This window comes from Molothrus ater, unplaced genomic scaffold (assembly GCF_012460135.2).
Source record: "Molothrus ater isolate BHLD 08-10-18 breed brown headed cowbird unplaced genomic scaffold, BPBGC_Mater_1.1 matUn_MA654, whole genome shotgun sequence".
Taxonomy (NCBI): domain Eukaryota; kingdom Metazoa; phylum Chordata; class Aves; order Passeriformes; family Icteridae; genus Molothrus; species Molothrus ater.
This window is the reverse complement of record NW_023416523.1, coordinates 1-27,826: the sequence shown is the minus strand read 5'-3', so window position 1 is coordinate 27,826 and position 27,826 is coordinate 1. Positions and strand designations below refer to the sequence as shown.

The window sequence follows — 27,826 nt, the reverse complement described above, 5'->3', positions numbered from 1 at the left end:
TTCCCCCCATGGCACAGGGAGACAGGGAATGGGGCTTTTGGTCAGTCCATCCCCCAGAGCTTCCCCTGCTGCCCAGGCAGGGGGGTTCTTCCCCTGCAGTCCCCTGGGGTCCCTCCCACAGGGGAGTTCTGCAGGAGCTGCAGCTCCCAGTGCCCTGCTGCAGCCTGAGTCCCTCCCAGGGGCACAGCCCTCCCAAACCTTCTGGGATGGGTCTGTCTGTCTGTCCAGGGCTGCAGTGTCCAAGGACAGGCTGCTCCAGCCTGGGAACAGGGCCCCTCTGTCCCCTGGGTCTGCCACTGGCTCCCAGCCTCACCCAGGGATGCCCTGCTCTGGTGTGGGCACCTCCCCAGGGCTGGGGGTGGATCTCTGCATCCCCATGGATCCCCATTCCCTGGGGGTGGATCTCTGCATCCCCATGGATCCCCATTCCCTGGGGGTGGATCTCTGCATCCCCATGGATCCCCATTCCCTGGGGGTGGATCTCTGCATCCCCATGGATCCCCAGGGCTGGGGGTGGATCTCTGCATCCCCATGGATCCCCATTCCCTGGGGGTGGATCTCTGCATCCCCATGGATCCCCAGGGCTGTGGGTGGATCTCTGCATCCCCATGGATCCCCATTCCCTGGGGGTGGATCTCTGCATCCCCATGGATCCCCATTCCCTGGGGGTGGATCTCTGCATCCCCATGGATCCCCATTCCCTGGGGGTGGATCTCTGCATCCCCATGGATCCCCAGGGCTGTGGGTGGATCTCTGCATCCCCATGGATCCCCATTCCCTGGGGGTGGATCTCTGCATCCCCATGGATCCCCAGGGCTGGGGGTGGATCTCTGCATCCCCATGGATCCCCATTCCCTGGGGGTGGATCTCTGCATCCCCATGGATCCCCAGGGCTGTGGGTGGATCTCTGCATCCCCCATGGATCCCCATTCCCTGGGGGTGGATCTCTGCATCCCCATGGATCCCCAGGGCTGTGGGTGGATCTCTGCATCCCCATGGATCCCCAGGGCTGTGGGTGGATCTCTGCATCCCCATGGATCCCCAGGGCAGCAGGGCACAGCTGTCTCACCATGTTCTCACCATGGCTGCAGAGGAGCCCCAGCTCTGGCCCCTGGAGCACCTCCTGTCCCTCCTTCCCCACTGCCCCTGGTGTCTCCAGGTTGTTCCTCTCTCATGTTCTCACCTCCTCCTCTTCTCTGGCCACAATTACAGCTGTGCTGTAACTTTTTTTATCTTTTTCAATCTGTAATCACAGAGGTGTTTCCACCATTGCTAATTGGCCCAGCCTTGGCCAGAGCTCCATCAGCCTTTGGAGCTGCCAGGGGTTGGCTCTGCCAGACACTGAGGAAGCTTCTGGAAGCTCCTCAGAGAAGCCACCCCTGGAGCCCCTGTGCTACCAAAGCTGGGCCATGCCAACCCAATCCACTCCTCCCCTTGTGCTGAGGCTGGGCCATACTGCTTCACACTCTGGTTAAAAATTGAGCCTTTAGTGTCCCTGTGTTGTGCTCACAGGTCAGTTTTGGTTTGGACATCTGTGGCAGCTCACAGTGTCCTCAGGAGCGGCACTCTGGGGCTGAGTGAAGCTGTGGGAACTGGCACTGGGCCTGCCCTGCTGAAGGGTGGGTGCTTCCCCACCATGAGGGGTGTGAGGAGGAGGAGGAGCAGCTGGGGCCAGGGTGGGTTGACCATGGAGTGCTGGGGGACCTGTCTGACACCCAGGCTTGGTGCCTGCACTGACCTGGGGCTGGAAGCTGCCAGAAGCTCCTTTGGGGCACCTCTCTGTGCCCTCAGGCCCACGTGGCTGCCTGGATGTCACATTTGCAGAGCAGCAGTTCATGCCCAAAGTTTAACACTCAGGCTCTCACACACACAGTTTCTCCTCATCGCTGTCCAAACAAAGAGACTTAAAACCAAAACACCCTGCAAGCCAAGCACCCTACAGCAAGACTACACCCCCTGCAGCAGTCCCAGGGGTGAAGATGTCCTGGATTGAAGTGGAAACTGCAGGGTGAATCCTCCCAGGGCTCCTGCAGCACAGGGCAGCCAGGCTGGGTGGGCACTGACCGTGCTGCAGCCCCTGCCTCTCCTCACTGCTGCTTCCCTCAGCTGCAGAAGGGCTCAAAATCACTGCCCAGGGAGCAGGGAGGGAAGGTGTGCTACAGCTGGCACACCAATTATAGCTGAAGCTTTAAACTGAGGCAGACCAGAGAACCTCCTGCAGGCAGCTGTAACCTCCAGCCACGTTCCTCACTGCGCAGGGCGTGAGGGAGCTTGTGCCTGGCAGTGCCTCCCACCCCTCTCTTAACTCATGCCAGGCCAGAGGGCAGAAGACACCCATCTGCTGGGTTATCCCTGTCCTCCTCCAGCCAGCCTGGCCTGCTTTTCAGACAGCCTGGGTGGTTTAAGGCTCCTCCCTGCAGGTGCTTTCCCCATTCTGCTTTGCTTTGCTGGGAACTTGTGCACAAATCCAAACAGTTCCATAGAAATAATGGAAATAGGAAAAACGCTGCTGGGAAGGTCTGACAGCACTGCCCACTGCCCACTCAGCCTGGGCTGCCTCAGCTGGGCTGTGCAGAGCCAGCAGAGAGCTGGCACAGCCCTTGAGAGGCTTTCACAGTGCTCTCCTGTCGGGCCTCTGGCTGCTCACAGTGACCCCGAGATTGTTCAAAGTCTCTTTTCCCAGCCCAGGTGCTTGAAGAAGCAGCCAGGGCTCTTCATTTCTCGGTCTCAAGGTTGTTCATTGTTCCTTATCTATAAAATTCTTTCTCCTGCCCTGCCAGGCCCATCCAGCAGGACAGTTCCAGGCACTCTGCCTGCCCCCAGGGCAGGGTTATGTCTTTATACTAAAAACTACCTGTACAATGTTTACAATTCCTTCCCAATACCCATCACCTGTGTCAGACAGTGAGCTTCTACTCTAAACCAATCTAACAGTGCCAACATCACAGCAGGAGATGGAGGCCAAGAAGAAGAAGGAGAAAGGCTGGACACGCCCAGATCCCTTCATCTTGCCCCCTGAACCCCCATACCAAAAACCCCAAAATCGACTTTTCACCCCATTATAAATTCACAATCATTCTACTTAATTTGTCATGGCTTGCTGATCTTCATCCAAGGTTGGTAACTTGCTCCGTGGGTCATAATCAAACCCACAGGGGCACCTTGGGCTCTGTGCCAGGGTCTCTGAGCCCCCTGGCAGGGTTTTGGCTCCTCAGGACAGCCAGAGGGATGTGCTGGGTGCTGACACTGTCCCAGCAGTGTGTGACAGGACAAGGGGCAGGCTCTGACAGTCACAGCTATGTGAGCAGCAGTGCCGGACACAGTGAGGTCTGTCAAGCACCTTTGCTCCAATTCATGGCATTTTTTCTCTTCCAAGCAGATAACAGTGTCCATCCTACCCACCTTGTGCAAATATTTGAGAGATAAGCAGCACTGTTTGTGCTCAGCAGCAATGACTGGACTCTGCTCAGCACCAGAGATGCTTTGCTGCTGTGTCCTGCAGGGCAGGTTCAGGTCAGGCTCAGTGTCCCACCTCTGAACAGCCCTGTTCTCCCTCTCTGTGGCATTTCCCACAGCCCAAAAGCCAAGCAGAGCTGAGAGCCCCCATAAAGCACAGGGAGCTCTGCAGAGCTCGCTGTGTTTGCTCTGGGGGCAGGAGGGCACACACAGGGCAGGTCCAGCAGGGAGGACACTGGGTGCAGGACAGACCCACCACATTTGCAGCACCCACAGACAGGCATTTCTCTCTTCTTCCCCTGTCCTCCCACAGAATGAGGAAAGAGTCACATTTTAATGACAGTTTGCTGAAATGTGTGTTCCCTGCTGATTTGACATTGGGCAGAAAAAGTGTCTACAAAATCAATTTTTAATAAATGTAAACAACTAAATTATGAATGACAAGAATATTACTGAACAGTTAAATATTAATCATGTAATTACTTAAATTAATACTTTTAGTGCAATATTGTGATAGAGAGTTCTGCTTAGGCAGTGTCACTGTGCTGGCCAGAGCAGTGCACAGGGACCACAGGACACAGTGGCCCCCACAGCAGAGGGACCTGGGGGCTTTAGGGCCTCATGGTGCCACAGCCCCACTTGCTGATTGTCTCACAGGTCCCACAATAATGGGTGCTCTTCTTAAGGCCTCTGGAACCAGATTTATTAGGAAAGAACTTGTATTTTCTGCTCAAAATAAAGCTGTCAAGAAAACAGCTAAACTAGCCCAAACCAGAGAGCAAACTGCCCCACCCCAAAAGCTTTTCTGTCCCAAAGTGCCATGACAGTCCCCAGCAGCTGTGTGTGATGTGCAGACCCACAGGTGTGCTCGGTGATGGTCTTTGGGATGACCAAAGGTGCTCTGGAGGGAGCTGGGGGTGCCAAAAAGCCCTGTCTGCTTCTGAAATGGAGCTGGGGGAGTTGCTGAAGGAGCTGGTGTGTCCTGAGCTCTGCTCTGGGGGCTGGACTCAGTGCCCTGCAGGGCCCTCTGTGCTCCTGCCTGCACAGGCTGGAAAATCGGTCCCCAGGATGCAGGGGGGGCAGCAGCCTTCTGCAGCTACCTGCAGGCAGCACAGGGCCTCTTTCCTTGCCCAAGAAACTAAAGAAAAGAATTTACTGGCACTCTTGTCCTTGTGGGTTGGCTGTCTTTGTTGTTTGTTTTTAATCTAGTAAAAGAAGATCTTAATATCATGGTAAAATTGGTGCAAAGCTAGAAACTCGCCCCTCGGCGTTTTGGCGAAACATTATTGAAAATGTGAAAGCCTTTAGCAGAAACAACAAAAGCACAAAGAAACAGTAGGGATGGGATCAACAGGTTCTGTCCTGGCTCCTGGGAGAGGCAGAGAAGTGCAGCCAGGCAGGGTGGAGGTGGCAGCTGGACAGCAGCCCCGTGGTGGTGGCTCTGTGGCAGCAGTGGCCAGGGGGGCTGGGGTGGGCAGCACTGCAGAGCAGGGAGCAGGAGCAGGGAAAAGCACTTTGCTGGGAGGGCAGGAGCAAGCCAGGAGGATGAGGAGGGGACTGGGAGGGTCTGAGCTCTGGGCAGAGGCTGTGAGCACGGCCAGGGCAGGGGAGGACGTGGAAGGACACACTTGGCATCCTTAGGCTGGCAACTGCTGTAGCTGGTCCTGCCTCAGTCTGCTCCCTGTATGGAAATTTCATGTTGGACACAGATTATACAAGTGCTTCTAAATTAGAAAGTGAAGCATCTCTTGCTGAAGGTGGGGGTGCTGAAGGAGTGTTCATTGTTCAGACTCGCCCTTGCTGCAGATCCCAGTGCAGCTCCTTTTGCCTCGTCTCCCTTTCCCTGGCCTCCTGCCTCCTCACAGGCAGCACAGCCAGCACCATTCCTGTGTGCCATACACAAATGCCTCCTGAAAGTACCTCCTGCTCCACCAGTACAGTGCTGGTTGCCATGACCACCCATAAAAACATTTTCAGGGTGCCTAGTGCCCAGTCTGAGCTGCAGCAGCTCCTCATGACTTTAAACTCACAGCTCCCTGGAGGGAGCAGCTTCCTGAGGCTGCCAGCCAGGCTGGTGCCTTATTTCTGATTGATCATCAGCACCTCTGGACAGTGCAAACCCTTCCTGTCCCCCTGCTCTTGCTGACCTGCCAGCTCTGACAGCCTGAGTGCATTTTGTTCTGGCCACCACAGACCCATCCACAGGGAGCTCTGTGTCCCTGTGCAGAGCATGGAGCTGCTCCTGGTCACTGTGCTCCTTCCCACAGCCTCACACAAGGACAGGAATCCTGTCAGGAACTGTCCATTGGAGTTCATTTTGTGCTCCCTCAGCACTGCATTTTCCAAAGGACTTTTCCAGGTATGGTTTGAGCTGGTGAGATGGGAGGAGAGGGAGCTCTTTCCACATGCAGCATTACAACACGCTGCACTGGTGTTGGTTCTTGGAACGTAGCAGCCCCCTAAAATGTCAAATAAATCCTTAAACTATTCATCACTCTGTTTTTGGGGTGGCAGTTAAGTCTTTCAACACTCTGTGAGTTTCTTTCCCCAGCAGTAATTTTGCTGGTGAAGAAATACAGCTCAGGGCACTCCACAAAGTGAAGCCTCAAAATTCATGTTTTGTTTTCATTACCAAAAAAATGCTTTACTACATTAAAGAGTGGCCCATTAAAATGTTGTACCCTGTCTTCTGTGCACCCTGTAGTTGTTGGCAAGCCTTCCCCTGTGCCTGTGCAGAGCAGCTTTGCTTCTGCAGACTCCAGAGAAAGGGCAGCAAAGGGGAGGAGGCTTCAGCCACAGCTCAGCTTGTTCACATGTAAGATCTCAGAACTTCCATAGCCACGCAAATTTACTCAGTAAATGGATGTACTGAACCTTAAGCTATCAGTGCTTCCTCTGCTTTCAGTGTATCCCAGCACAGCACACTGCCAAAGGAAATAAATTAACTGTCTGGTTCCTGGAGTAAAGTGTAGGGCTGTACAGAGCACTATATTTAACTGTCTTGGGCAAATGGCCCTAAAATAACAACAGAAAAGAACACAGTGAATTACAGGAGTCTTACTGAACCTCGTGATTATATGAATGAAATGTTGCCAGGTGAACTGGATGGGATTCTCTGATACTGTAGGAACACTGGGGGTTGGAGAAAACAGTAAATGTTATAATTGGGGTTTAGGAGAGCACTTGGTTATTCTCCCAAGTAATTCAGACTAGCTGTATGCTGGCATGGCCATGAGAGCAGGCAGCAAAACCTGCAGCTTCCTTAATTAAGAGGGCAGAAAGGTTTTTTAGCAAAATTCAGTGGAGACTTACCAAGTCCAGATTTATTTAATATCTCCACATTTTATTTAGGTACAAATGGTGCATTAATAAATGTACAACCCTATTAGCAAGTGAGAAGGTCAGAGCAAGGTGCAGCTGTGGGCCAGGGCCCAGGGCACAGCAGGAGCAGCCGTGGGGCAGCAAACCTGCCCCTCCCCAGCCCCTGGCTGGGCACTGGGAGCTTGGGGTGGTGCTGGTGCTGGGAGGCAGCCAGGCTGGGCTGCAGCAGTGCTGGGCATGGCCTGCAGCAGGGTTTGATGGGGCTGTTTTGCAGGGAAAGGGAGGGCCCTGCCCTGCTCTCAGCTCCCAGGGGATTTCCTGGGCGACTGGAAGGGCTGGCTGATAGTGAAATGCAGCCAGCTGTGGGATGGCCTCTCTGGGAAATGGAGCAGTCCTCATGGCAGGATTATTTAAGACTGGACTTTGAAAGATGAGCCACTGTGCAGTTGGGAACAATGCTGCACTGTCAGGGAGATGGACTCAATTACTTAATAGGTCGTTGCTGTCTGTCTCCTGCGTTTTCCCTTTCAAGAACATATATTCAGCTGGGTTATTTCTCATGGGAAGACAAAGCAGGGGAGGAGGCAGGCATTGAAGGGGAGAGGCTGGAGGAGCAGATGCCTGGTTTGCTCTCCGTGGAGCAAGCTCTGGAAAAACCTGGAGTGCTGTGGCTGATGTGGTCCTTTGGTCCCATAATCAGCTGATCCCCTGGTCTCACAGGTCTTGCTCCCATTTTTTTCCCTCACAAAAGATTTGCCATGGTGCTGTCCCCCTGCCAGGCTCACCCCCAGGACTGCTGCTGGTGACGCTGTGGGGCTGCATGGGTTTCTGGGTTTCTGTATTGGACGGGCACTCACAGGTCCATACAGCCCATGCCAGTGCCTGGGCAGCCTCTCCTCCAGCACAGAAGGGCTTGGATGGTGTTTGATCAAATTCCAGCCAGGCTGGAGGCAAGCTCATGGCCAGGAACCCATCCCTGGAGCAGCCTCTTGGTAGCAGGACATGGAGGACAGGGACATGTCACAGGCAGGGACTCGTGTTCTCCCCAGGAACCCTCTGCCTCTGTGGGGTGAGCATCCCAGCTGTGGGGTGACCTCCCCAGGATCTCTGGGGTGAGCACTCCAGCTGTGGGGTGACCTCCCCAGCATCCCTCTAGGGTGAGCATTCCAGCTGTGGCTGATTCTCCCCAGCATCCCTGGGGTGAGCATTCCAGCTATGGGTGATTCTCCCAGCATCCCTGGGGTGAACATTCCAGCTGTGGGGTGACCTCCCCAGGATCCCTGGGGTGAGCATTCCAGCTGTGGGGGATTCTCCCAGCATCCCTGGGGTGAGCATTCCAGCTGTGGCTGATTCTCCCAAGATCCCTGGGGTGAGCATTCCAGCTGTGGGTGATTCTCCCAGCATCCCTGTGGGGTGAGCATTCCAGCTGTGGGGGATTCTCCCCAGCATCCCTTTGGGGTGAGCATTCCAGGAGCTCTCCAGGTGGGGCCATGGCTGTGCCTGGCTGGGCAGCAGATCCTGGTGCCAGGGCAGCCGTGGGGCTCTCAGTGTCCCCAGCCAGGGCTCCTGCCCTCCTGCACGTGTTTGTCACCACATTAACACCCTGCATTACCTTATGCACCTTGAATTGATGCACCTAAATTGGTTGTTCTGAAGCCCCAAGGGTGTGATGAGATTTTGTCTCTTTTGCCCATTTCTTTTTCTCTTCTCTTTTTTTCAGAATAAGTCGTCTGTTTAATGGCACAGAGCCCATTGTCTTGGACAGTTTAAAGCAGCATTATTTCATTGATCGAGATGGGGAGATTTTCAGATATATATTAAGCTTCCTAAGGACATCTAAGCTACTGCTCCCAGATGACTTTAAGGTAAGGAAAGCTAGAGTCTGCAATCTTTTATCCTCCCGTTCTGTCATTTGTTTTGGGGCAGGTTGGTTTGTATGCTTGACCTAAACACACTTAACTAAATGTTGCTGTTTATTTGTTAGGATTTTTAGTACTTGTGTATTACACCAGGGATGCTATTATTTAATAAATGGACCAGTGGTTGTCATGGATACCCAGAAAAGTTAAACGATGAAGCTTATAGCTAAATCAGTTTTTCTAAACTAATTGTATTTTCTCACATTTTTAGCTTATTTATCAGGGTATAACAACAATTAAGAACCAACATCAGCAACATGCACTTAGCAGGGTTTAATGCTCAGGATCTGAAAGAAATGTTTCAAATTTGATATGTAGAGGACTTGAACTGTGTAAATCTTTTTCTTGTTGGTATAAAAAAGAAACCCTTAAACAAGCCCATGAGGATTTGTGTTAGACATAACCACTGCAGATGGTTTGATTTCAGGAAGTAATCAGCTCACAGTTAATGTCAAAATATTCTTGGGAGCTGCAATTGACTGAGGGCTTTTTAAGGAGCAGGACATGTTTTGTGTGAAGCCATGGTGCTGTGTTTCTCTGCAGGCCCTGACTGTTTAAATGCTCTCCTTTTGGTCTGGTATATTTGGCTTTGCACTTAGGAAACTTCCAACATTGTCACCCTGATGTATGAAAATTAGAAGACAAAAGTGTCCAAACTGTAGATGACAAGATTCAACAAAAGCACTTATTCCAGATGAAATGATGAATAAATTGGGATGGCAGATGGAGATCTGTTCAGTTAGAGGATGCAGAGCATTGCTGGGAAGGAAAACTCCTGCTTTCTCTGAAATGCCATTTCACTTGGTTGTACTGGCTGGGCACGGGACCCCTTGGTGAGCTGTGGCTGAGTGAGTCCAGAGTGCTGGTGCTGGTCCTGCTTTGGAGCAGAGCTGGTCCTGGTGCTGCCAGCTCAGCCATTCTCACCTGAGGTAGGGGGACAATCATGTCTGACCCACCAAGGGAGGGCCTGCATCACATCTGCAACACATCACAACCTGCAGGGGCAGGTTCTACCAATCCTGGTTGGAGATCCAGCCCAGAAGGGCTGCCCTGAGCACTGGGTGCTCCTGGATGGGCTGGGGGGGAGAAAACTCTACAGAGAAATGAGGGAAAGCCTCAAACCTGTGTGTAGTGGTGGAGCTAAAGACCAGAGCAGTCCTGGGGCTGTAGATGGATGAAGGGAAGGGGTGGATGGAGAGGTGGCACAGAGAGCAGCTGTGTTTTGTACAGTCCAGTGTGAGAAGAGGCCACACCTGGAGTGCTGTGTCCAGTCTGGCCCCAGTTTGGGAAGGATGTTGGGATGTTTGAGTGCCTCCAGAGGAGGCAACGGGGCTGGAGAGGCCCTGGGAACACAAACCCTGTGAGTGAGGAACCCCTGAGGGAGCTGGGGGTGCTCAGCCTGGAGAAAAGGAGACTCAGGGGTGACACTGTCACTCTGCACAGCTCCTGAAAGGGGCCTGTGCTCAGCTGGGGCTGGGCTCTGACAGAACCAGAGCACACAGCCTCAAGCTGCACCAGGGAAATATAGGTTGGATATTAAGAACAAGTTTTTCATTGAAAGGGTGATAAATTTCTGGAATGGCTGCCCAGGGAGGCGGTGGGGTCCCCATCCCTGGGTGTGTTTAACAAAGCCTGGATGTGGCACTGGGTGCCAGGGTTTAGTTGAGGGGTTGGGGCTGGGCTGGTCTTGATGATCTTGAAGGCCTCTCCCAACCCAGTGATTCTGTGAATTCTGTGAAGAGAGGGTAGGAGAGAAGAGAGAGGTGGTTTGAGCTGATCATGGCCTCCACCAGCGCCCGGATTCCAGAGGGGCTGAGTCCCAGGAGAAGCAGGATTGGCTGGAGCCTGCAGGGCAGAGGGTGCCCAGGGTCTCTGTGTGTGCAGGGAGCCTGGCAGCCCCTGCTCCCCAGCCCTGGGCACAGGGGAGCTGCACCTCAGCTCCTCCCGGGGAGAGCTTAGAGCAAACCCCAGGCTAATGAGGGCTCAGGAATAAAGCAAAGCATTGCTAGGTGGGGAGTAACTAAATCAAAATGCATAGAAGAATGCTCTGTAAAGCTGTATTAAAACTGCACTGTAAACGGATTTAACTTCACAGAAATTGTGTAATTTTGCCAGCATGATTAAAGTGACAGAAGACAATAATCAAAGGCAGCAAATGGAATCACTTGGTGTTTCTAAATGCAAAACTCTATTTAAGGTATAAAACCTGACAGCTTTTCCAGTGAGACTTGCATTAAACGTTCTTTATGTCAAACAAAGCACTATCAAGTGTTTTGAATATTTATTAGTTTTTACCCCTTAATTTAATCAAGCAGTTTATTAGCCTCAAGGTTTAGCCAAGTTGCTTTTCAACTTGAATTGCTGCTCAGATGGTTATTTTGGAAAGTTTGGAATGTTAGTACCACACCAGCATTATTGTGTTTGCTATTTCAGTGTTGTTTTCAGACAAAGTTAACACTGAAATGCAGAGAAAGTGGGGTGTGTGTTCCAAGGCTAGTGATTCTTTATTATCAAGTCTGATGGTGTGTTTACAGTGAATATTAATTACACTTGCAACTACTACTAAGACAGAACTTGAAAGTGTCTCCCAGGTCTTCCTGCTGAAGGTAGCACTGCTATGGTTGCTGTGATTTTCCTGGCTTTGGGGGATTTTAAGCCACATGAAGTGTGCTGAGTGTGAGAGTGTGGCTGTTCTGCTCTGCAGCCAGGCTGGGGATGGAGCCTGGCTGGGGATGGTGCCAGCTCCTCTGCCTGCTCTGCTTCAGTGTCCTGAGCATGGGCACTGTGAGCCCCCCTGAGCCTGGGGCAGAGCCTGGGCCAGCTCAGCCCTGCCCCAGCAGCTGCTGCTCCCCTGCTGCCCAATCTGCCCTCCCTGAGCCCCCCGACATCACAGGGGCTCCCCAGGACCTGTCCCCGTCACTGCCCATGGCCAAGAGCACACAGAGCCAGGAGCTGCTGGGAGCCTTGTTTGGGACTCACTCCCTGCTCAGAGGGCATCAGACACACACAGGCAATGGGAGTATTGTAATGTGAGTGTTGTAACAGGCACAGGCAATGTGAGTGTTGTAACACAGGCAATGTGAATATTGTAACACACAGACACAGACAATGTGAGTATTGCAACAGGCACAGGCAATGGGAATATTGTAACACACAGACACAGACAATGTGAGTATTGCAACAGGCACAGGCAATGTGAATATTGTAACACACACAGACAATGTGAATATTGTAACACACACAGGCAATGTGAATATTGTAACATACAGACACAGGCAATGGGAATATTGTAACAGGCACAGGCAATGTGAATATTGTAACATACAGACACAGGCAATGTGAGTATTGCAACAGACACAGGCAATGGGAATATTGTAACACACACAGACAATGTGAGTATTGTAACACACACAGGCAATGTGAGTATTGTAACAGGCACAGGCAATGTCGGTGTTGTAACACACAGGCACAGGCAATGTGAATATTGTAACATACAGACACAGGCAATGGGAATATTGTAACATACAGACACAGGCAATGGGAATATTGTAACACACACAGGCAATGTGAGTATTGTAACACACACAGGCAATGTGAGTATTGTAGCTCCCTCTCAAAGAGGGAGGAGCACAAAGGCACAGGACAGGATATCTGAGTTTTGTGTGGATTACAGAAATCACCTGTAGCACCAGAATGACAGGGCCACCACTCCAATTTATTAATACAGTTACAAATTTGTGTGCTTGCATCTGAAGTCTCTCAAACTGACCTCAGGAAACAGTGCAGTTGTCAGTGGAGAAGTGAGCAACTTTCTCTCATAGCCAGGAGTCAGATCTTCACAGCACTAAAAATACAAGAGAAACATTGAGTTAGGATGACAGTTTGTTGTTTCATGTAATAAAGAATAACAAGTGAAAAATGGACAGAAAGAGCCATTTCAGCCTGCTCAGGAGTCAGCATTGGGTACAAAAACAAAGGGTGTGTTTGGCACTGAGAGAGCAGCAGGTCTGTGGACACAAGGGCTCAGCCTGTGCTGCTGCCTGTGCTGGGGGCACATCTGGACCATTGGCCCTGGCATGGAGCAGCAGCACTGCTGGCCTGGAGGGCACAGCCAGGAGGATGCCACCCCTGTCACAGGTCACTGCCAGAATCCAGCCCGCTTGAAACCCACCACAGAAAAAACTTTTCTACTGAACAAAAAGCAGAAAATTGTTTTGTGAAAGGTAAAAGGCTTTTTGAATCTTTGAGAGGCCTGTCAGTGTTTCCCATGGGATCTACATGCAGGCCAGGAGCTGCTGTGGCTGGAGAAAGGCTGTGTGCACCCTGCCTGCCTGCTCCCTTCCTCCATGGCCTGGCACAGCTTCCCACCAGCTCCTGCAGCAGCCACAGGAGCTCCATGGTGGCTGTAAAGGCTTTTTGTGGTATTCTACAGAAAAATTAAATGCTGTGCTGTCTATGTCCTCTTTCAGTCTGTCAAAGAGCACCCTGCTTGTGACTGCACTGCTGGTGGGAATCACCTCCAGAGGAAAACGTGTTCCTGGGCTGAACAGAAGCAGCTGCACTGTCTGTCACAGTGCTTGGCTCTGGTGCTGCTGTTAGGGAGCTGGAGCACAGGGAAATGATGCCTGTAAGGAATGGGAGATGCTTTGGTCCTGCAGGACAAGGAGTCCTGGGCACTGTACAGAATGTGCTGTGGAGTGCTGCCTGCTCCCAGCAGCCCTGCCCTGGGAGGCTGAGGTGTCCCTGTGCTGCTGTGGCACCCAGGGCTGTGCCCTGGGCTGGGTTTCAGTGACCCCCTGTGCCCTTGGGGCTGCTCCCTGCCCCTCCTGGATGGGGCCATGTCTGCCTCTGCCTTTGGTGACTGAAACCAACAGCAGGGAAATGTTCTCATGCAGCTCTGTGGCACCTCCCTGGTGAGGGCTCTTGTGGGTTTCATTCTTCTGCTTCACATTTCATATTAAACTTAAGTAAATCTTCAGGATAGGGTTTGATACCTGCAGTGCAAGGGTGGCAGCACCTGTGCCAGTATTACCTGGGCATCCCAAGCATCCAGTGCAGACAGCTGGGCTCTCCCAGGCTGGTCACAGACAGAATTCTGAACAATGTGCAAAACCTGAGGGAAAAGATTTTGGGCTTGGCGTGCAGAGCCCATGACCCTGTCCAAGCACAGGATCTAGAGAAGCTGACCCCCATGCTGTGAGCCACTCACTCTGTGTTCCTGGCCCTGTGAAACCCTCCTCCCTCCCTAAACACACTGTCAGGTTCCCTCAGGAGGCCCCAGTCCCTCCCTGCAGAAGGGCAAATGTCCCATCAGAGGAGCAGGGGCAGTGTTTGCTGCTGGTGGCTGTGGGCAGCAGGGCAGGGGGGTCACACAAGGTGTCCCTGGTGTCCCTTCCCAGCACTGTCACTGAATTTCTCTTGCTGCAGAAGATTCTTTTGTCCCCTCCACTTGTTACTGAGCTACAGCACAACCAATTCCCCTTTCTGGCCCTGCCTGGCAGTGGTGCCCTGGTGCCCTGGCATCAGCTCCTGGCACCAGCACACCTCAGTCCCCAGGGGCTGCTGCAGGCCCTTCTGCAGGTGCACAGCCCTTCCCATATCTGTGCTGAACCCGAGTGAGGAGCAGGCACAGGCAGGGCAGCCTGACTTTAGAGACCAACCCAAACACAGCACATGATGCTCCAGCCCAGCCCTGATTTCCACACAGCCCCTGAACTGTGGCTCTCTCATTCTGGAAGCAGCAGTGGAAGAGCTGTTCCATTTGAAGGCAGGTTTTCTTCTCACAAAATGGTATCAGGATGTACAATTTCTGCTGTTCATTTTAGGGCAAATGACAGCCAGCAAGAGTCCCTGCAAAGCTGCAGTGATGGGGTGGGCTGAGCTGGCTGTGGGAGGAGCAGGGCTGCTGTGATCTGGGTTTTGCTTGGTTTATGGCATTGCTGTTCTGGCCTGAGGCTGCAGGACCATTGAAGTCCTTGATTCAGGATTCTGCCAGGCCAGGGGAGGCAGTCAGAGCCTCTGTACTGTGATGGGCTTTGCATGCAGCCTCAGGAGCCCTGTGCCACTCTCTGCTCTCAGCAATGAAGGGCTGTTCTTTCTGTCACTGTACCATCTCTTCCAGGTTTTACTGTTGGGTTTTCTTAGCACATATTCACTTGATTGATTTTACAAATAATACCTTATTTTATAGTGTCCATGAACCCAGACACTCTGAAACTGGTTTTTCAGGACCTACTGAAAGCAGCAGATGACTTTCCATTGCCTTCAGACAGTACTGGGTGCTCCTGTTCACTCTACACCATTACATTTTCCCTTAGCATTGCATGTTTCCCTGCTTGGAAGAGCAATCCCTGGCACCAGCAGATGCCAAGGGAGCATTTGGCAGCACTGCACACACCTCTGTGCTGAACACAGTCAGGTGGTAACACTGGGCTGATTCAGTGTCCTGCACAGAGATTGCAGATTTATTTTTTTTTAAATTTAGGCCACTAATCCCTGTAGGTTTAAACTGATCCCTGCTCAGTACTGAGAGAGCATCACTGGTGGGCAGAGAAAAGCAGAGATGGTTCAGCAGAGAGTGCTGCTTTTGGCAGGGTGAGAATGTGAGGACAGGGCTTTGGGGCTGGAGCTGTCTTACCTGAGCCCAGGTAGTGCAGGCAGCCTCCACAGCTCTTTGCCTGGCCTGTTCCCAGCACTGGCTCTGGCTTGTTTGCAGCATGCTCTCTGCATGATTTCTTCTTTAATCTTCTGTGTTTTCCATCTTCAAGCTGTCCCGTGAGAGTGTTTGTTGCCCTCATTTCTTCCCACTCCCTCTTATCCCTCTTCCTCTCTGCTCCTCTCATCCTCCAGTCCTTTTTTCTGCCTTGGCTGTGTGCACACTGTCCCCACCTCAGCAGACATCAAAGCCATGTAAAGGATTGGATGTCCCTTTTGTGAGTCGATCACCTTGCCCTGTCACTGTGAATATTCATGTGTCTCCGGGCTGCAGCAGCCCTGGGGTGAGGGAGCACCTCCACTACCAGTGGGTCTGAGGTGCCAAATTTGAGCAGAGATAACTGCTTTGGTTCAGTAATACCCTGCAGCAGGAGATTTTACAGGTTAATTCCAAACCAGTGTGTAGAGTTGCACCTTTTTGTGCTGCATCTTCATTGGCCTTTGATTCCCCTCCTCCCCAGTCCTGGGGCACAGCACACCCGTTACTTCTCATGTGCTTTTGGTGCCCATTTCCTGACTGCTTCCTGTCATATCATTCTTTCCAGACCAAATGATTCCAGCCATTTCAGTCTTGATTTTTCTTTACATTTAATTTTATTTTTCATCTCACTGGTGTAGAACTGGCTTTTGTCCCAGGTGTTGATCTCCAGCACAGCCCACAGGAGCAGCAGTGGGGCAGCATTTGAGGGTGTAAAGGGGTGCAGAGCAGGGAAAGCACAGCCAGGTGTCTGCAGGGAGGAGCTGAGCTCCTCCTGAGCTGCTCCTCTTCCCCTGGGAGGCTGGGGGAGCAAAGTGTCCCCAGGGCCTGTCCCTCTCCCCCTGGTCTGGCTGGGCCTGGGGGCTCACACCCTTTGGCTCCATATTTCAGCTGAGGTGGGAAAATCTGTCAGAATCTGATGAAACAATCACTGAACTGGGAATTGGATCAGATTGGGAATTGGAATTGCCCAAAGCCCGAGTGAAGTGATGGACAAATGGCAGGGAAGAGCAGTTTCTGTTCAGCCCGTGGAGCACACAGCTGAGCTCCCAGCCAGCAGCATGGTCACCTCCTCCCTGGGATGTGCCAGGCTCCAAAGTGCACATGAAATACATGAATAGTCATCAATGGCAGACAGCAGCTCAGCTGCTGGAGCTGAATTCCAGCCTCAGCAAAGGCAGGTGAGAAGTGAAGCTGAACTGACATCTCCATCGCCCAGCACAGCCTGAGCTCTGCTGCGAGATCAGATCTGGGCTGTGAGCGAAGAGCAGGGCTTGGAACATCTCCTCTTACATCAGGGAGCTTTGCTTATTGCAAGCAGCTATTTTCATTTCTTAACCCAAGAGTGAAGCCTTCTGGCACTGAGCTTGTGGGATAATAAATGAAAGGAGAATTCAGTGCCATGGGAAGCTCTCAGTGAGCCCAAGCAATGGAGCACCAGCACGGGGTGGTGTCTGTGGAGGTGTGAGTACGTGGGTACCTGTTGCCTTTGCTCTCTTGCTGACAACACACAAGCCTAAGTAGGTCAAACAGGAACAATACTCATTTTTAAAAGAGAACTATAAGCATTTCTAGTTTCTCTCTCCCCCTCTCTCTTTTTTTTTTTTTTTTTTTCCCAGGACTTTAATCTTTTATATGAAGAAGCAAAGTATTACCAGCTGCAGCCAATGATTAAGGAACTTGAGCGATGGAAACAAGAGAAAGAACAAAGGAAACATTTCCAGCCTTGTGACTGCTTGGTTGTAAGAGTGACTCCAGATCTGGGGGAGAGGATTGCATTGAGTGGGGAGAAGGCTTTGATAGAAGAGATCTTCCCGGAGACGGGGGATGTCATGTGCAACTCGGTGAACGCGGGCTGGAACCAGGACCCCACCCACGTTATCAGGTTTCCCTTGAATGGATACTGCCGGCTCAACTCCGTGCAGGTAATGAACGGCCCCTCCTCGGGTCCGGGCTGCTTTTGCACTGCGGCTTCTGCAATTCTATGCGAATTAGTTGCTTCTGCCCAATTACTTTCAGTGCTTATACTGCAAGGAAACATTTTTCTGCCTGGTGAGATCACAGTCTTTCAGGTTTTCCTAAGTCTAAGCAGAAAAATACATTTAGATTTTGTGTATGTTAGTGCCATGCTGGCCTCATAATGGTGTTATACTGATAAATGCTAATTTTTTTCATCAATGTATAGCCTTTGGCAGTTTTTTTTTTCCTCCAAAGTGCCTCTAGGAAGAAAGAGAGAGTTCCAAAAACTACAAAAAAAATCTCCACACCATTTTATAGAAAATGCAACAATGTGTAAATGCATAATTTATGTCTCACTCATAATTAAATGATGGTGCCTGCGGGATGGACTTAAAAAAATTGATCTCTGCACTTTTTTTTTTTTTCAAAAGGATGTTCTATAAAAATTGCCCAGAGTATTTTAAACAAAAATGTATTTCATTTTACACCCAGAGTTTTGACATTAGGTTTAAAATTAAACATATGAAACAAAAGAAGATAACTGGACAGATAGGTAGATGGCAGCAGGAATAAATAGGTGCTCTGTGTCGAGGCAGCAGCCTGTGGGCAGGCAGTGCCATTTCTCAGGGATCAGCAGTGCTGAGCCAGAGCTCTGGGCAGGAACAGCTGCCCTTAACTCGGGCAAGGCAGAGCTCCTGCTTTCCCCGTGTGCTCCTTTGGAATACCCAAACAGCAAATGCTCCTGTTATGGGCAGGGAAATCAACCTAGAGGGGAGCATTTCCCACATTCCCACCCTGTGCATCCTGTGCAGCTGGGCTGTGGGAAATGCCTTGAGAAACCCCCTGTGGGCAAAGCCCCGGGGAGGAGCTGCTCTGGGGCCAGGCTGGGCAGGGGGGCAGCAGTGAGGGAGGACCCTGGAGCTCTGGGGGCTGCACGCCAGGCTCAGGCTCCCTGTGGCTGCCAGGCTGCCAAGGGACACCCTCAGGAGGGTCCCTGAACCTGTGAGGGTGCCTGGAGGTACCAGTGACCCCCAGCACGGGCAGCATCCCCTGTGCCCCCTGTGAAACCAGCCCAGACCCCTGGGCTCGGGGGGCTTTGGCCAAGACTGCCCAGGGCTGCATTTGGGTGAACTTCACCAGGCTGGGGTCACTTCTGCACAGTCCTGAGCAGAGTCACACCGGGCAGGGTTTGGGCTGGGGGTGCTCAGAGGCAGCTCTGGGTTTGGCACTGGGACAGGGAGGGGTCCCCATTGCTGTGCTGGGAGGAGAGGGAGCAGCTCAGCTCAGGTGGGGAGGAGCATTTGTGTCCCTGCCATGGCACACAGGGGCTGGGGAGGAGCATTTGTGTCCCTGTGTCCCTGCCATGGCACACAGGGTCTGGCAGGAGCATTTGTGTCCCTGCCATGGCACACAGGGGCTGGCAGGAGCATTTGTGTCCCTGCCATGGCACACAGGGGCTGGCAGGAGCATTTCTGCCCCAGCCAGGCTGTCCATGGGAGCCTTTAGATCCCACCAGCAATGAGAGGAGCTGGAACCATGAAGGGTCACAGTTCAGCCCTGCCTGGCAGAGCTCTGGGTGCCCACATGGTTGAGCACTCAGCTCTTTTATCCAGGGCTGTGACTCCTGGGATGCATGTGCTACATGTGTAGTAAAAGCTGAACACTAATTACTGTTATTATTTGAATGTGTTTTGAATTCAGTCAAAATTCAGACAGTATCAAAGGGTCTCTTTGCAAGTTCATGTTGTGGAAAAAATTTCTGTCAAAGAGTCTACAGTATAAGTAATCCTGTTAAATTACATCATTTTACTAAATTACATCATTTTACTATGTAATTAATAGAAAGTGTTTTCAAACACTTTCTGGAAAATGATGCATTTCTGAGACCAAAGGCTGATGAAACCAGCAGCTAATTAGCATTGGCTCTGATGAACTCTGGTCAGCACACAGGCACTGCTCTTCCCCCTCCAAGGATTTTTTTGGCAAAACAATGTTAAGTCAAAAGCTGGAAGTACAGGGAGGCAAATGCAGAGACTTAAGGGAGATGGGTGATGGCTGGAAGAGCAGAGTTGCTTGCAGAGGGTCCCACAGAGCAGCACAGGCAGCCTGTCTGCAGTTTGCTCAGGTGATCCCTTACTTCTGCCTCCCTGTGCTCTGCTCAGTGTATTTGGTAGCACAGCTGCAATATTGATACATTTTTTTCTATTTTTGAAAAATATTTTCATTACAGGCTTTGTATCAAGAACTGTGCGTATAAAACAAAGAACATCAACACCTAATAGGCAAGAAAATAATCCAGTAACTCTTGATTTTACACCCATTTGTAATTATACATAGGTACAGGTTTTTTCAGCTCCTTGCAATAGGTTCTGGTGGGAGTCATGAATTTACCTTAGAGAAAATTCTGTGATGCTTGGGAATGTTGAACATTAAGTCTTCATAATTAAGAATGTATTTATTAATATTCTGCACAATTTAAATGAAAGGATCAAGTTTCCATCTGGAAAACCTCCCAACAAAGTCAGATGTGCTTGGAGTACTGGGAGCTAGCATGTATTAAATCTAAGCACAAATCCCCTGTTTAATAATGTGCATGTGTCCCTGTACATGGCAGAGTCACAGCTGATGCTCAGTTTTTGGCATATTCTCTTTGGGATTTCCAGCAGAGTAGCAGAGATGGTCACTGCTTTCCCCCTGTCCATATCTTGCCTTCAGAAGAAATACAATGTATAGAATCAAATTCTCTAAGTGGGATTTAAACCTGTCCATGCTCAAATGCTGTTCAGTCTCATGGAGGCACTGCAGGAGCCTTTTCCCCAGAGCTGAGCTCAGCCTCATCCCAGTGACACTCAAACCTGCAGTGTTTACACATCCTCAGCATTGTTTACAGGATTTGGCCTGAGAAAATTGATGATCCCAGGGTTTTTAACTCCACATTGTAGCCTGCAGTCTGGTCCTTCCAGCACGTTCTGGGCAAAGAGGAATTGCTTTGTTGGCTGGTGCTGCTCTGAGGTGCAGTGTCTGTCTGGGCTGGGTCTTTGCACAGAGAGGCTCCATGAAAAGGAATCCTGTGTTAAATCCAGCTCTCCATAGCTTTGGTCTGAGGCAAGCCAGGGGCACCCCCCTGCTTGTTTTGTCTTACAAGCAAATTGATTTTAAAAACTTTTTAGCAAGGATTTTGAAGTCCCATCTCTCTCAGAAATCTTACCTGCCAATCCTCTGTTCCACAATCCAGTCCAGTGGGAGAAGCCTCCTTTGCCATGGCTGGATTGTGTCTCATTTTCATCCTGGCAGGGCTGGAGCAGTGATCACAACACAGGCAGAATATCTTCCAGCCTGTGAAGCAGAGCCTGCTGCTGTCTCATTCCTCCTTCTGTCCTGCCTTCCCCTCTGAGCAGGAGCAGTGCTGGTGTCTGCACCCATGTCTGTCCTACAGGCCCCACAGAGCCCAGGTGAATTAGAGGGATGAAAGTTTTCTCTGTCTTAAATGCATTTTATTAACCCCCTCTCCTGCCTCTTCTTTTCTCCTCTCCCACTTCATTTTTCTTCCATACTCTGGTGTGCTTTTCTGATCTTTCAGTTCTACTGCTTTCTTGCAGTGGAGAGCATGTGAAAATCAGGGCAAAAGTCAGGGAGATTTGGCAGATGTGGCTTTCTGAGGATGTTAAGTCCCTGTGTCCCAGGGCCAGGCAGAGCTCCTCAGGCAAGTTGATTTTCAGCAGGACTTAGGCAAAGCTCTGCTGGAGCAGCCTCTTCCTTTGCCCATCCTTAGAGCCAGGGCAGCAAGAGTGAAAGGTTTTAGTCAGCCCTGAAAGCCAAAGCCTGGATTAAATGCAGATGGATAACACAGGCAGCCCCCAAGGAAGGATGGAAAGGATTAAAGGCAGCAAATGCTGCTGCCATGGTTTGCATTGCACCAGAACACCACCTTGGACACAAAAATCCCTCCAAAATCACCTTCCTGGAAAAGGCAAAGGAAATGGTGCACTGGGCAATGCAGGGGGGTCTGTGTGAGGGCAGGGCTGTGCTGGGAGCTCTGACCTGCTCACAGGGAACTGAACACAAACCAAACTCCTTCTGGAACCTGAGCCCAGGGAGGTTGGAGCTTGTGGGAGCCCAGCACATCCCTCTGGCTGTCCAGGACACCCAGGAGCCCTGCCAGGGGCTCAGAGACCCTGGCACAGAGCCCAGAACACCTGTGGGTTTGATTATGGCCCATGGAGCAAATTACCAACCTTGGATGAAGATCAGCAAGCCACAACAGTTTAGGTAGAATGATAGTGAAGTTATCATGGGGTGGAAAAGTCGATTTTGGGGTTTTTGGTATGGGGGTTCAGGAGGCAAAATGGAGGAATCTGGGTGTGTGCAGCCTTTCTCCTTCTTCTTCTTGGCCTCCATCTTCTGCTGTGATGGTGGCACTCACAGATTGGTTTAGAGTAGAAGCTCACTGTCTAACACAGGTGATGGGTATTGGGAAGGAATTGTAAACATTGTACAGGTAGTTTTTAGTATAAAGACATAACCCTGCCCTGGGGGCAGGCAGAGTGCCTGGAACTGTCCTGCTGGATGGGCCTGGCAGGGCAGGAGAAAGAATTTTATAGATAAGGAACAATGAACAACCTTGAGACTGAGAAATGAAGAGCCCTGACTGCTTCTTCAAGAGCTGGGCTGGGAAAAGAGATTTTGAACAATCTCAGAGTCACAGTGACCCAAAAGATCCCAAGATGAGCTGGCTCTGCCTGCAGGGGATGTGCTGCTTACACACTTCTCTAGGATCAAGAAGAAGTTTGTGAAGGGCTTGGTCCAGGTTGCTGTGGGTGCAGAGGTGTCACATGGGGCTGGTGCTGCTGTGAGCAGGATCCTGGGTTTAATAAACCATGGGGTCACTTCCCTGTTCCTCAGTGGGAGCCACACTGGGGTGAGGCTCTTGGAGAACAGCACAGGCTGCTCCTTGATGGCATTTATCAGTAGAGAAAAACACAGCAGCCATTTTTCCAGGTGCTGCTCAGGACTCAGGGAGCCTGAGTGGGTCCTGCATTGTGACCTGCCCAAGGTGGGTCTGGCATCTGCCCTCACCTGGCTCTGGGAGAGGCCTGGTGTGTCCTGCTCTGCTGGGAAGCTGAATATCAACACCACAGCCCTGTTCCCAGAACCAGGATCAGCATATCCTGGGGAAATGTGCTGTGTGACAGTCACAGAAATTAAAGTTGCCTCTGGGTTCCTTAAATTTGTGCATCTAAATTGCACCAACTTTTCTTCAGGAGGAGGAGGACAAAATGCCTATTTGGGCAGTGCAGATTAACCTTTCTTGGGCCAGAACATTTCCCTGTTGCCCACATCCTGTCCCTGCCATGCTTTGCTCCCTTCCAGCGAGGGCAAACAGCTGTGACTGCCACAAAGAGCTGGTGGATGTGTCACTTGAACTCCTAATACATTTTCATCTGCCAAGGAAGAACTCAGCCCCCCTCTCTCTCAGACCGTTCATATTACTATGCCAATGATTAATTGGCACTTTTTATTAGAACTTAAACCTGATGTTGCTTTCTATAAAGGAGTGAGAGCATCAATATCACCACAGTCCAGTGTTTTACTATATAATGTACTAAGCTGCTGCAGAGTGCTTATTTCTTTGATTAATTTTTGTTTTCTAGAGAGGTTTGCTGAGAGCGAGACTTTAATCACAGTATAGTCATTTAACAATAAGTTATAGAATTATAGCTGAATAATATTCATTCAAGGAGGACTCGAAAGACTAAATCCATCATTTAGATCGGGTGCTTCCAGATGCTTTTATCACTAAAATTTCCTAAATATTAATCTGATTGTCTTCCCTCCACATTGCAGGTGCTCGAGAGGTTATTTCAGAAGGGATTTAACGTGGCAGCTTCCTGTGGTGGTGGGGTGGATTCCTCCCAGTTCAGCGAGTACGTGCTGTGCCGCGAGGACAGACGACCACAACCCACCCCAACGATCAGAATAAAACAGGAGCCCCTGGACTAGACCCTCCCCTGCCCCCTTTGTAACCGTAGAAGTGTTTAATAGTCCCTTATGTGAAACTCTAAGGATTTGCAAAACAGTATTAGCAAACAGATTTGGACTTTCTGTTGCCCATTAGTGGTACTCTGAAACTACCTGTCACACAGCCAGCCATGGAACGCGCGTGGAAAACCATTGCCTGTCCTTCACGGTGGAGCTCCTGAGCACACCCAGCACGGCAGGGCTGGGATGGACTTGGGGCTGACCAGCAGTGCTGTGGAACAGGCAAAGCTTTGGAAACCCTGGCCCTGGCCTGGACTTCTGCAGCAAGAGCCATGGAAGCAGTGGAAGGGACCAGCAGGAGCCCAGGGACAGCCAGAGCTGCACTGCGGGGACGGGGGCGTCCGCGGGAGGAAGAACCCCAAAAACTGCACTGAGAACCTTCCCTGACTGCTGCCCCTCCTCCATATCAGACACCCAGCATCACAGTCTCCTGGTGATTGTACTCACCCACATGAGCAAATGGCTTATTTTTATACTACATTTCCAGCTGAGGTCTCTCTCTGTGAACAGGATCCAGAAGCAGAAAAGGACTGATTCGTAGTCACTGGTGCTCAGTACTTAACCCCCCACAAACCAAACAAAACAAGTGACAAGAAATGAGACAGGCCCACTTATGGCAATATTTGCAACAGTAGGGATCTGGAAGCACAAAACAAAATGCCATCCACCATCACACGAGGGTCACATACCCCACGAGGAGCTGTAGCTCTTTAAAGCCAATCTTGTTTTGACACAGCAGCTGTTAAGTTTTGCATCATCAAAGAAGTGTGGTTCTACCAAACAAGCCACCCCTTGTTAATCATTTACTAACCATGTCAGAAGCCCACATTTAGCAGGAAAGTTTAAGAATTTTGGACAAGCCCACTCTTTATGGGTCTGGAATTCTTGCAAAGAGTTGTTAAAACCCTGTATTGCCACTGCCAGATGAAAGCAGGACAACGTCGGTTTAAATTGTTTTATTATTTTAAATTATTATTAAAATTTGAATTCTGTAGCTGCCCTCTATCTGTGTAGCTTTCTCTGTAACAAAGTCAGGGGTCTGTCTGCAGGAGGGTCCTGCTTCTGCCAGGACTTGGCACTGACTCACAGGGCTTTCTAACTCAGGAGACAGCACCGTGTTTGCAGGTGCAAGGCTATCAATAGCATTCTGCTAAATCCTCTTTATTGCTGTTCAGCATGATTGGGTCCTCAATCACTAATTCATGTGTTAATCACAATTTAGTTTCTCCCACAATAATTTATAGAACACTGTTGTAGATGATGAATTTTCAATAAAGTCTTTTTAGATGCATAAATATGGCCATGTGGAACAAGGGACAGAGTATTAAGTGGTCAACAGTTCTTAATGCAAATTGATTGCAATCATGCAAAATTTAAAAGTCACGTTTAAGACTAGTATTTTCAAAAGCAATGAGCTGTACTGACTGTCCAAGGTAAAATCTAGGCAGGGGTCTTATTTTTGGAAAAGGGCTGGATACCTGTCCATGGAAAATCAGACCTCTGCAGGTTTTCTCACCTTGGTCACCCAACCCAGAAATCTCTAATGGCAATCCTGGCCGGTTGGCCTGCTACCTTAGCAGAACAGTTGAGCAAATCTGTCTACTTTAAGAGTTGTAAAGTTATTTTATTTTGTGGTTTTATACTTGTACGACATTCTAAAGTTGCTAGGCATTGCCATATTTGAATATATGGCACAACATTCACCTTTGTATGTAAGATATCTGTAGAATTGTATATTATACATTTAATATTGTAAAGAACTTAACGTATAATTGTCATGTATTTGTGTATGCACATTTCTTATACAGTACTTCATGCCATAAACATTTCTGTAAAGTAAATGAACAAAAACAAGCACGTAGGGTGGAACACTCACTGTATCTCCCATGTTGTTTGAAAGAGGTGAGAATTTTTGATTGCGTCTTCTCCAGCCCTTTGCTCCATTCAGCTTGATGTAGCCATGTCTTACAAAAAGATAGAAGTGTTTTATTTATTACTTTCATACCTTTAAGTCCAAAGTATCTCTCAATAGTCCATTCAGGTTCTTGTTTTTATCCTGTATCCACTCCTGCCCTGCCCTCTGGCACAGGGTGAGCTGAGCACTCCTGGCAGCACACCCTGTCCAGTTCTTACCTCTCAGCCAGGGAATAAAGGTGATTTCCATCCCAGGGGAATCCTGCCCCTGGTGCTCTCCCCAGGCAGCTCTGGGGAGTGCAGACTGGGATGGTGCTTTTACACATCTGTGGAACGTTGGAAGTATTTGTGGTTGGTTGCTTGGTTGGTTGGTTGGTTGGTTTTTCCTCAGTTTGGTGTTTACTGTATTTTTTTATGGCTCAATAAAGCAGCTCCCATAGTTGGGGCAGCTTTGCTGAGGTGGCATTGGAAAGGGTTCCAGGCTGCACCAGCCGAGTTAAATGTGAACTTGAGATGGAAAGTTTAAACCATGACATCACAGCATTGACTGCAAAACAGCACAAAGGCTAGGAAGACATGTGGAAACAATCACTTTCTTAGAAGAAATATGCCTTTAAAAAAAAAAAAAGTTAAGCTAGGACGTGTTCTTTTAGTTAGTAACTTCAGGTCACTTATTTAAAGATTATTACAGTTTCATTTATATATTTTTTACTTATTTCCCTATATTTTTAAGCATCAATATCAGCAAAAAACTGATTTGAATATCTACTTCTGGCCTTAAACCACAGCAACATAACTTAATGAAGAACATTGCTCAGCATCACCAGGATGTTTTAAAGCACCACAGAACCCTGGTGAAGCTGTGGTGTGCAGCCAGCACACGTTTGCGTGGCGAAGGCCAAGAAGCAAAGCACAAAGCACAGCCTGGTTTTTCACCTGATCCCATGGAGCAAAACTGTTCTGATTTGCTGTTGCTGAGCACTGGCCCCGTGTCAGGCACGAGGCTTTGAGCACTTTGTGTCCAGGCTGTCCCAGCCCCAGTGGAGACAGAAAGGGAGAGAGAATGTTCTGTTGTGCTTGTTGGGCTCCTCTCTCGAGACAGCCACTGCTGAGTGCATCCATTCTCTGTACTGATGGCACCGAGGTTTGTTGACAATTTTATTAGATGTTTCACAAAGGGTAAGAATCAGCACAACAAAACATTGAAGTATTTGGTTTTAATATTTGTTTGTGGGTATTCTGTTAATATTTTAATGCAAAATGTTTCTGACCAGTGCTTAAGAACTACAAGACAATGTGAAATTCATGTTTGATAAATTAATACTGTATGTCACTCGATGTGTTACTTTAGTAAATTGTTTTATTTCTTTACAAAATAAGTACAAATAAGGGAGTATGTTTTCACACAAATTGGGGGTATTTACCAGTATGTACAGAAATCATCAAAATAACGTAACTCTAATAAACACAAGGCCTTTATAAACAATATGTACAAATTATCAATACATTTAAAACATAACTTTACACTTCCTGGCCTTAAATACCTTATGAATAATCTTTTGGCTAAATAGCAGCAGTATAAATTTTCTTCTGCTTTTCATAAACCTTAAAAAATAATTAAAACCTTTGTTTTTAAAACTATTGGACAAATAGTTCTATTTGTGCTTTCGCTATGGTTTCCCATCAAAAAAATATTGCCTCAAAAAAGTGGCAAGCATAACATAGTAAAAACGGAGAAGATAAATAAGCAAATGTCTCCCTTCTGTGGTACTGTAACACTGTTATCAACTCTGCAGCACAGCCTGTGCCCCTGCTCTTCCTGTCCCACTGATCCCCATTGCTCAGACCCACACCAACCACTTCCCTGTGGGCCCAAATCTGCTTCAGCAAAGCATTTCCAAGGCATTCACCCCACCTTTAGGTACTTACAGCTGCTCCTCATGCTCAAAGCCACGTGCCTGTCAGGAGCCTCTCTGGCTGGAGCTGTGCTCCAGTGGCCAGGGCAGAGGTGTCCCCACTCCCGGTGCCACCGGGCTCGCCGCGCTCCCCACGCCAGGAGTGGCCCCAAAAACCTTTACGGCGACTTTAAAAATCCATATAGAATACTCTAAAATCTTTACCCAACAATATTCTCTTTTAAAACCACCATTAAACCATACTATTTGCAATAAATAAATTAACATTTTTTTAGAAAATAAAACCCAACTTTGAATCTCGTCACTAACCAGCTGCTACAAATGCGCAAAAGGTTGATGAGATCGAGAAAACAACTGGAAGCAAGTCAAAGTAACTCAGCTGAGAGCCTGCACACAGATTTCATACACTTAAGATTTGGTTCAGCAAATGGCTCAGGAAATGAACTGTGCAGTAAAAGCAAAAATCCTAAATATATAAAATTCGTGGGAGTGTGCACTGGCTAGTCTCTTGGCTGTGCAAAAAATTGCCATTCCAACTAAGTTAAATAGCAACAGGTATCACCATGGTTAGTGAGACAGTGCTAGTAAACTGAACACAAAACAAGCCCAGC

The 27,826-nt window shown here is 49.5% G+C and overlaps 1 protein-coding gene across 2 annotated transcripts in view; it reads left to right on the top strand.

Annotated features, from left to right (window-relative positions):
* Window positions 1-26,940, top strand: part of KCTD15 (potassium channel tetramerization domain containing 15) — a 50,181-nt gene extending 23,241 nt beyond the window's left edge. For both annotated transcript variants that reach the window (XM_036404692.1, XM_036404691.2), the window contains exons 3-5: window positions 8,498-8,642; window positions 17,007-17,312; window positions 23,191-26,940. In XM_036404692.1, coding sequence (XP_036260585.1) covers window positions 8,498-8,642; window positions 17,007-17,312; window positions 23,191-23,346 — 607 coding nt within the window. In that variant the 3' untranslated portion in view covers window positions 23,347-26,940. The remainder of the gene's footprint in view (window positions 1-8,497; window positions 8,643-17,006; window positions 17,313-23,190) is intronic.
* The last annotated feature ends 886 nt before the right edge of the window (window positions 26,941-27,826 follow it).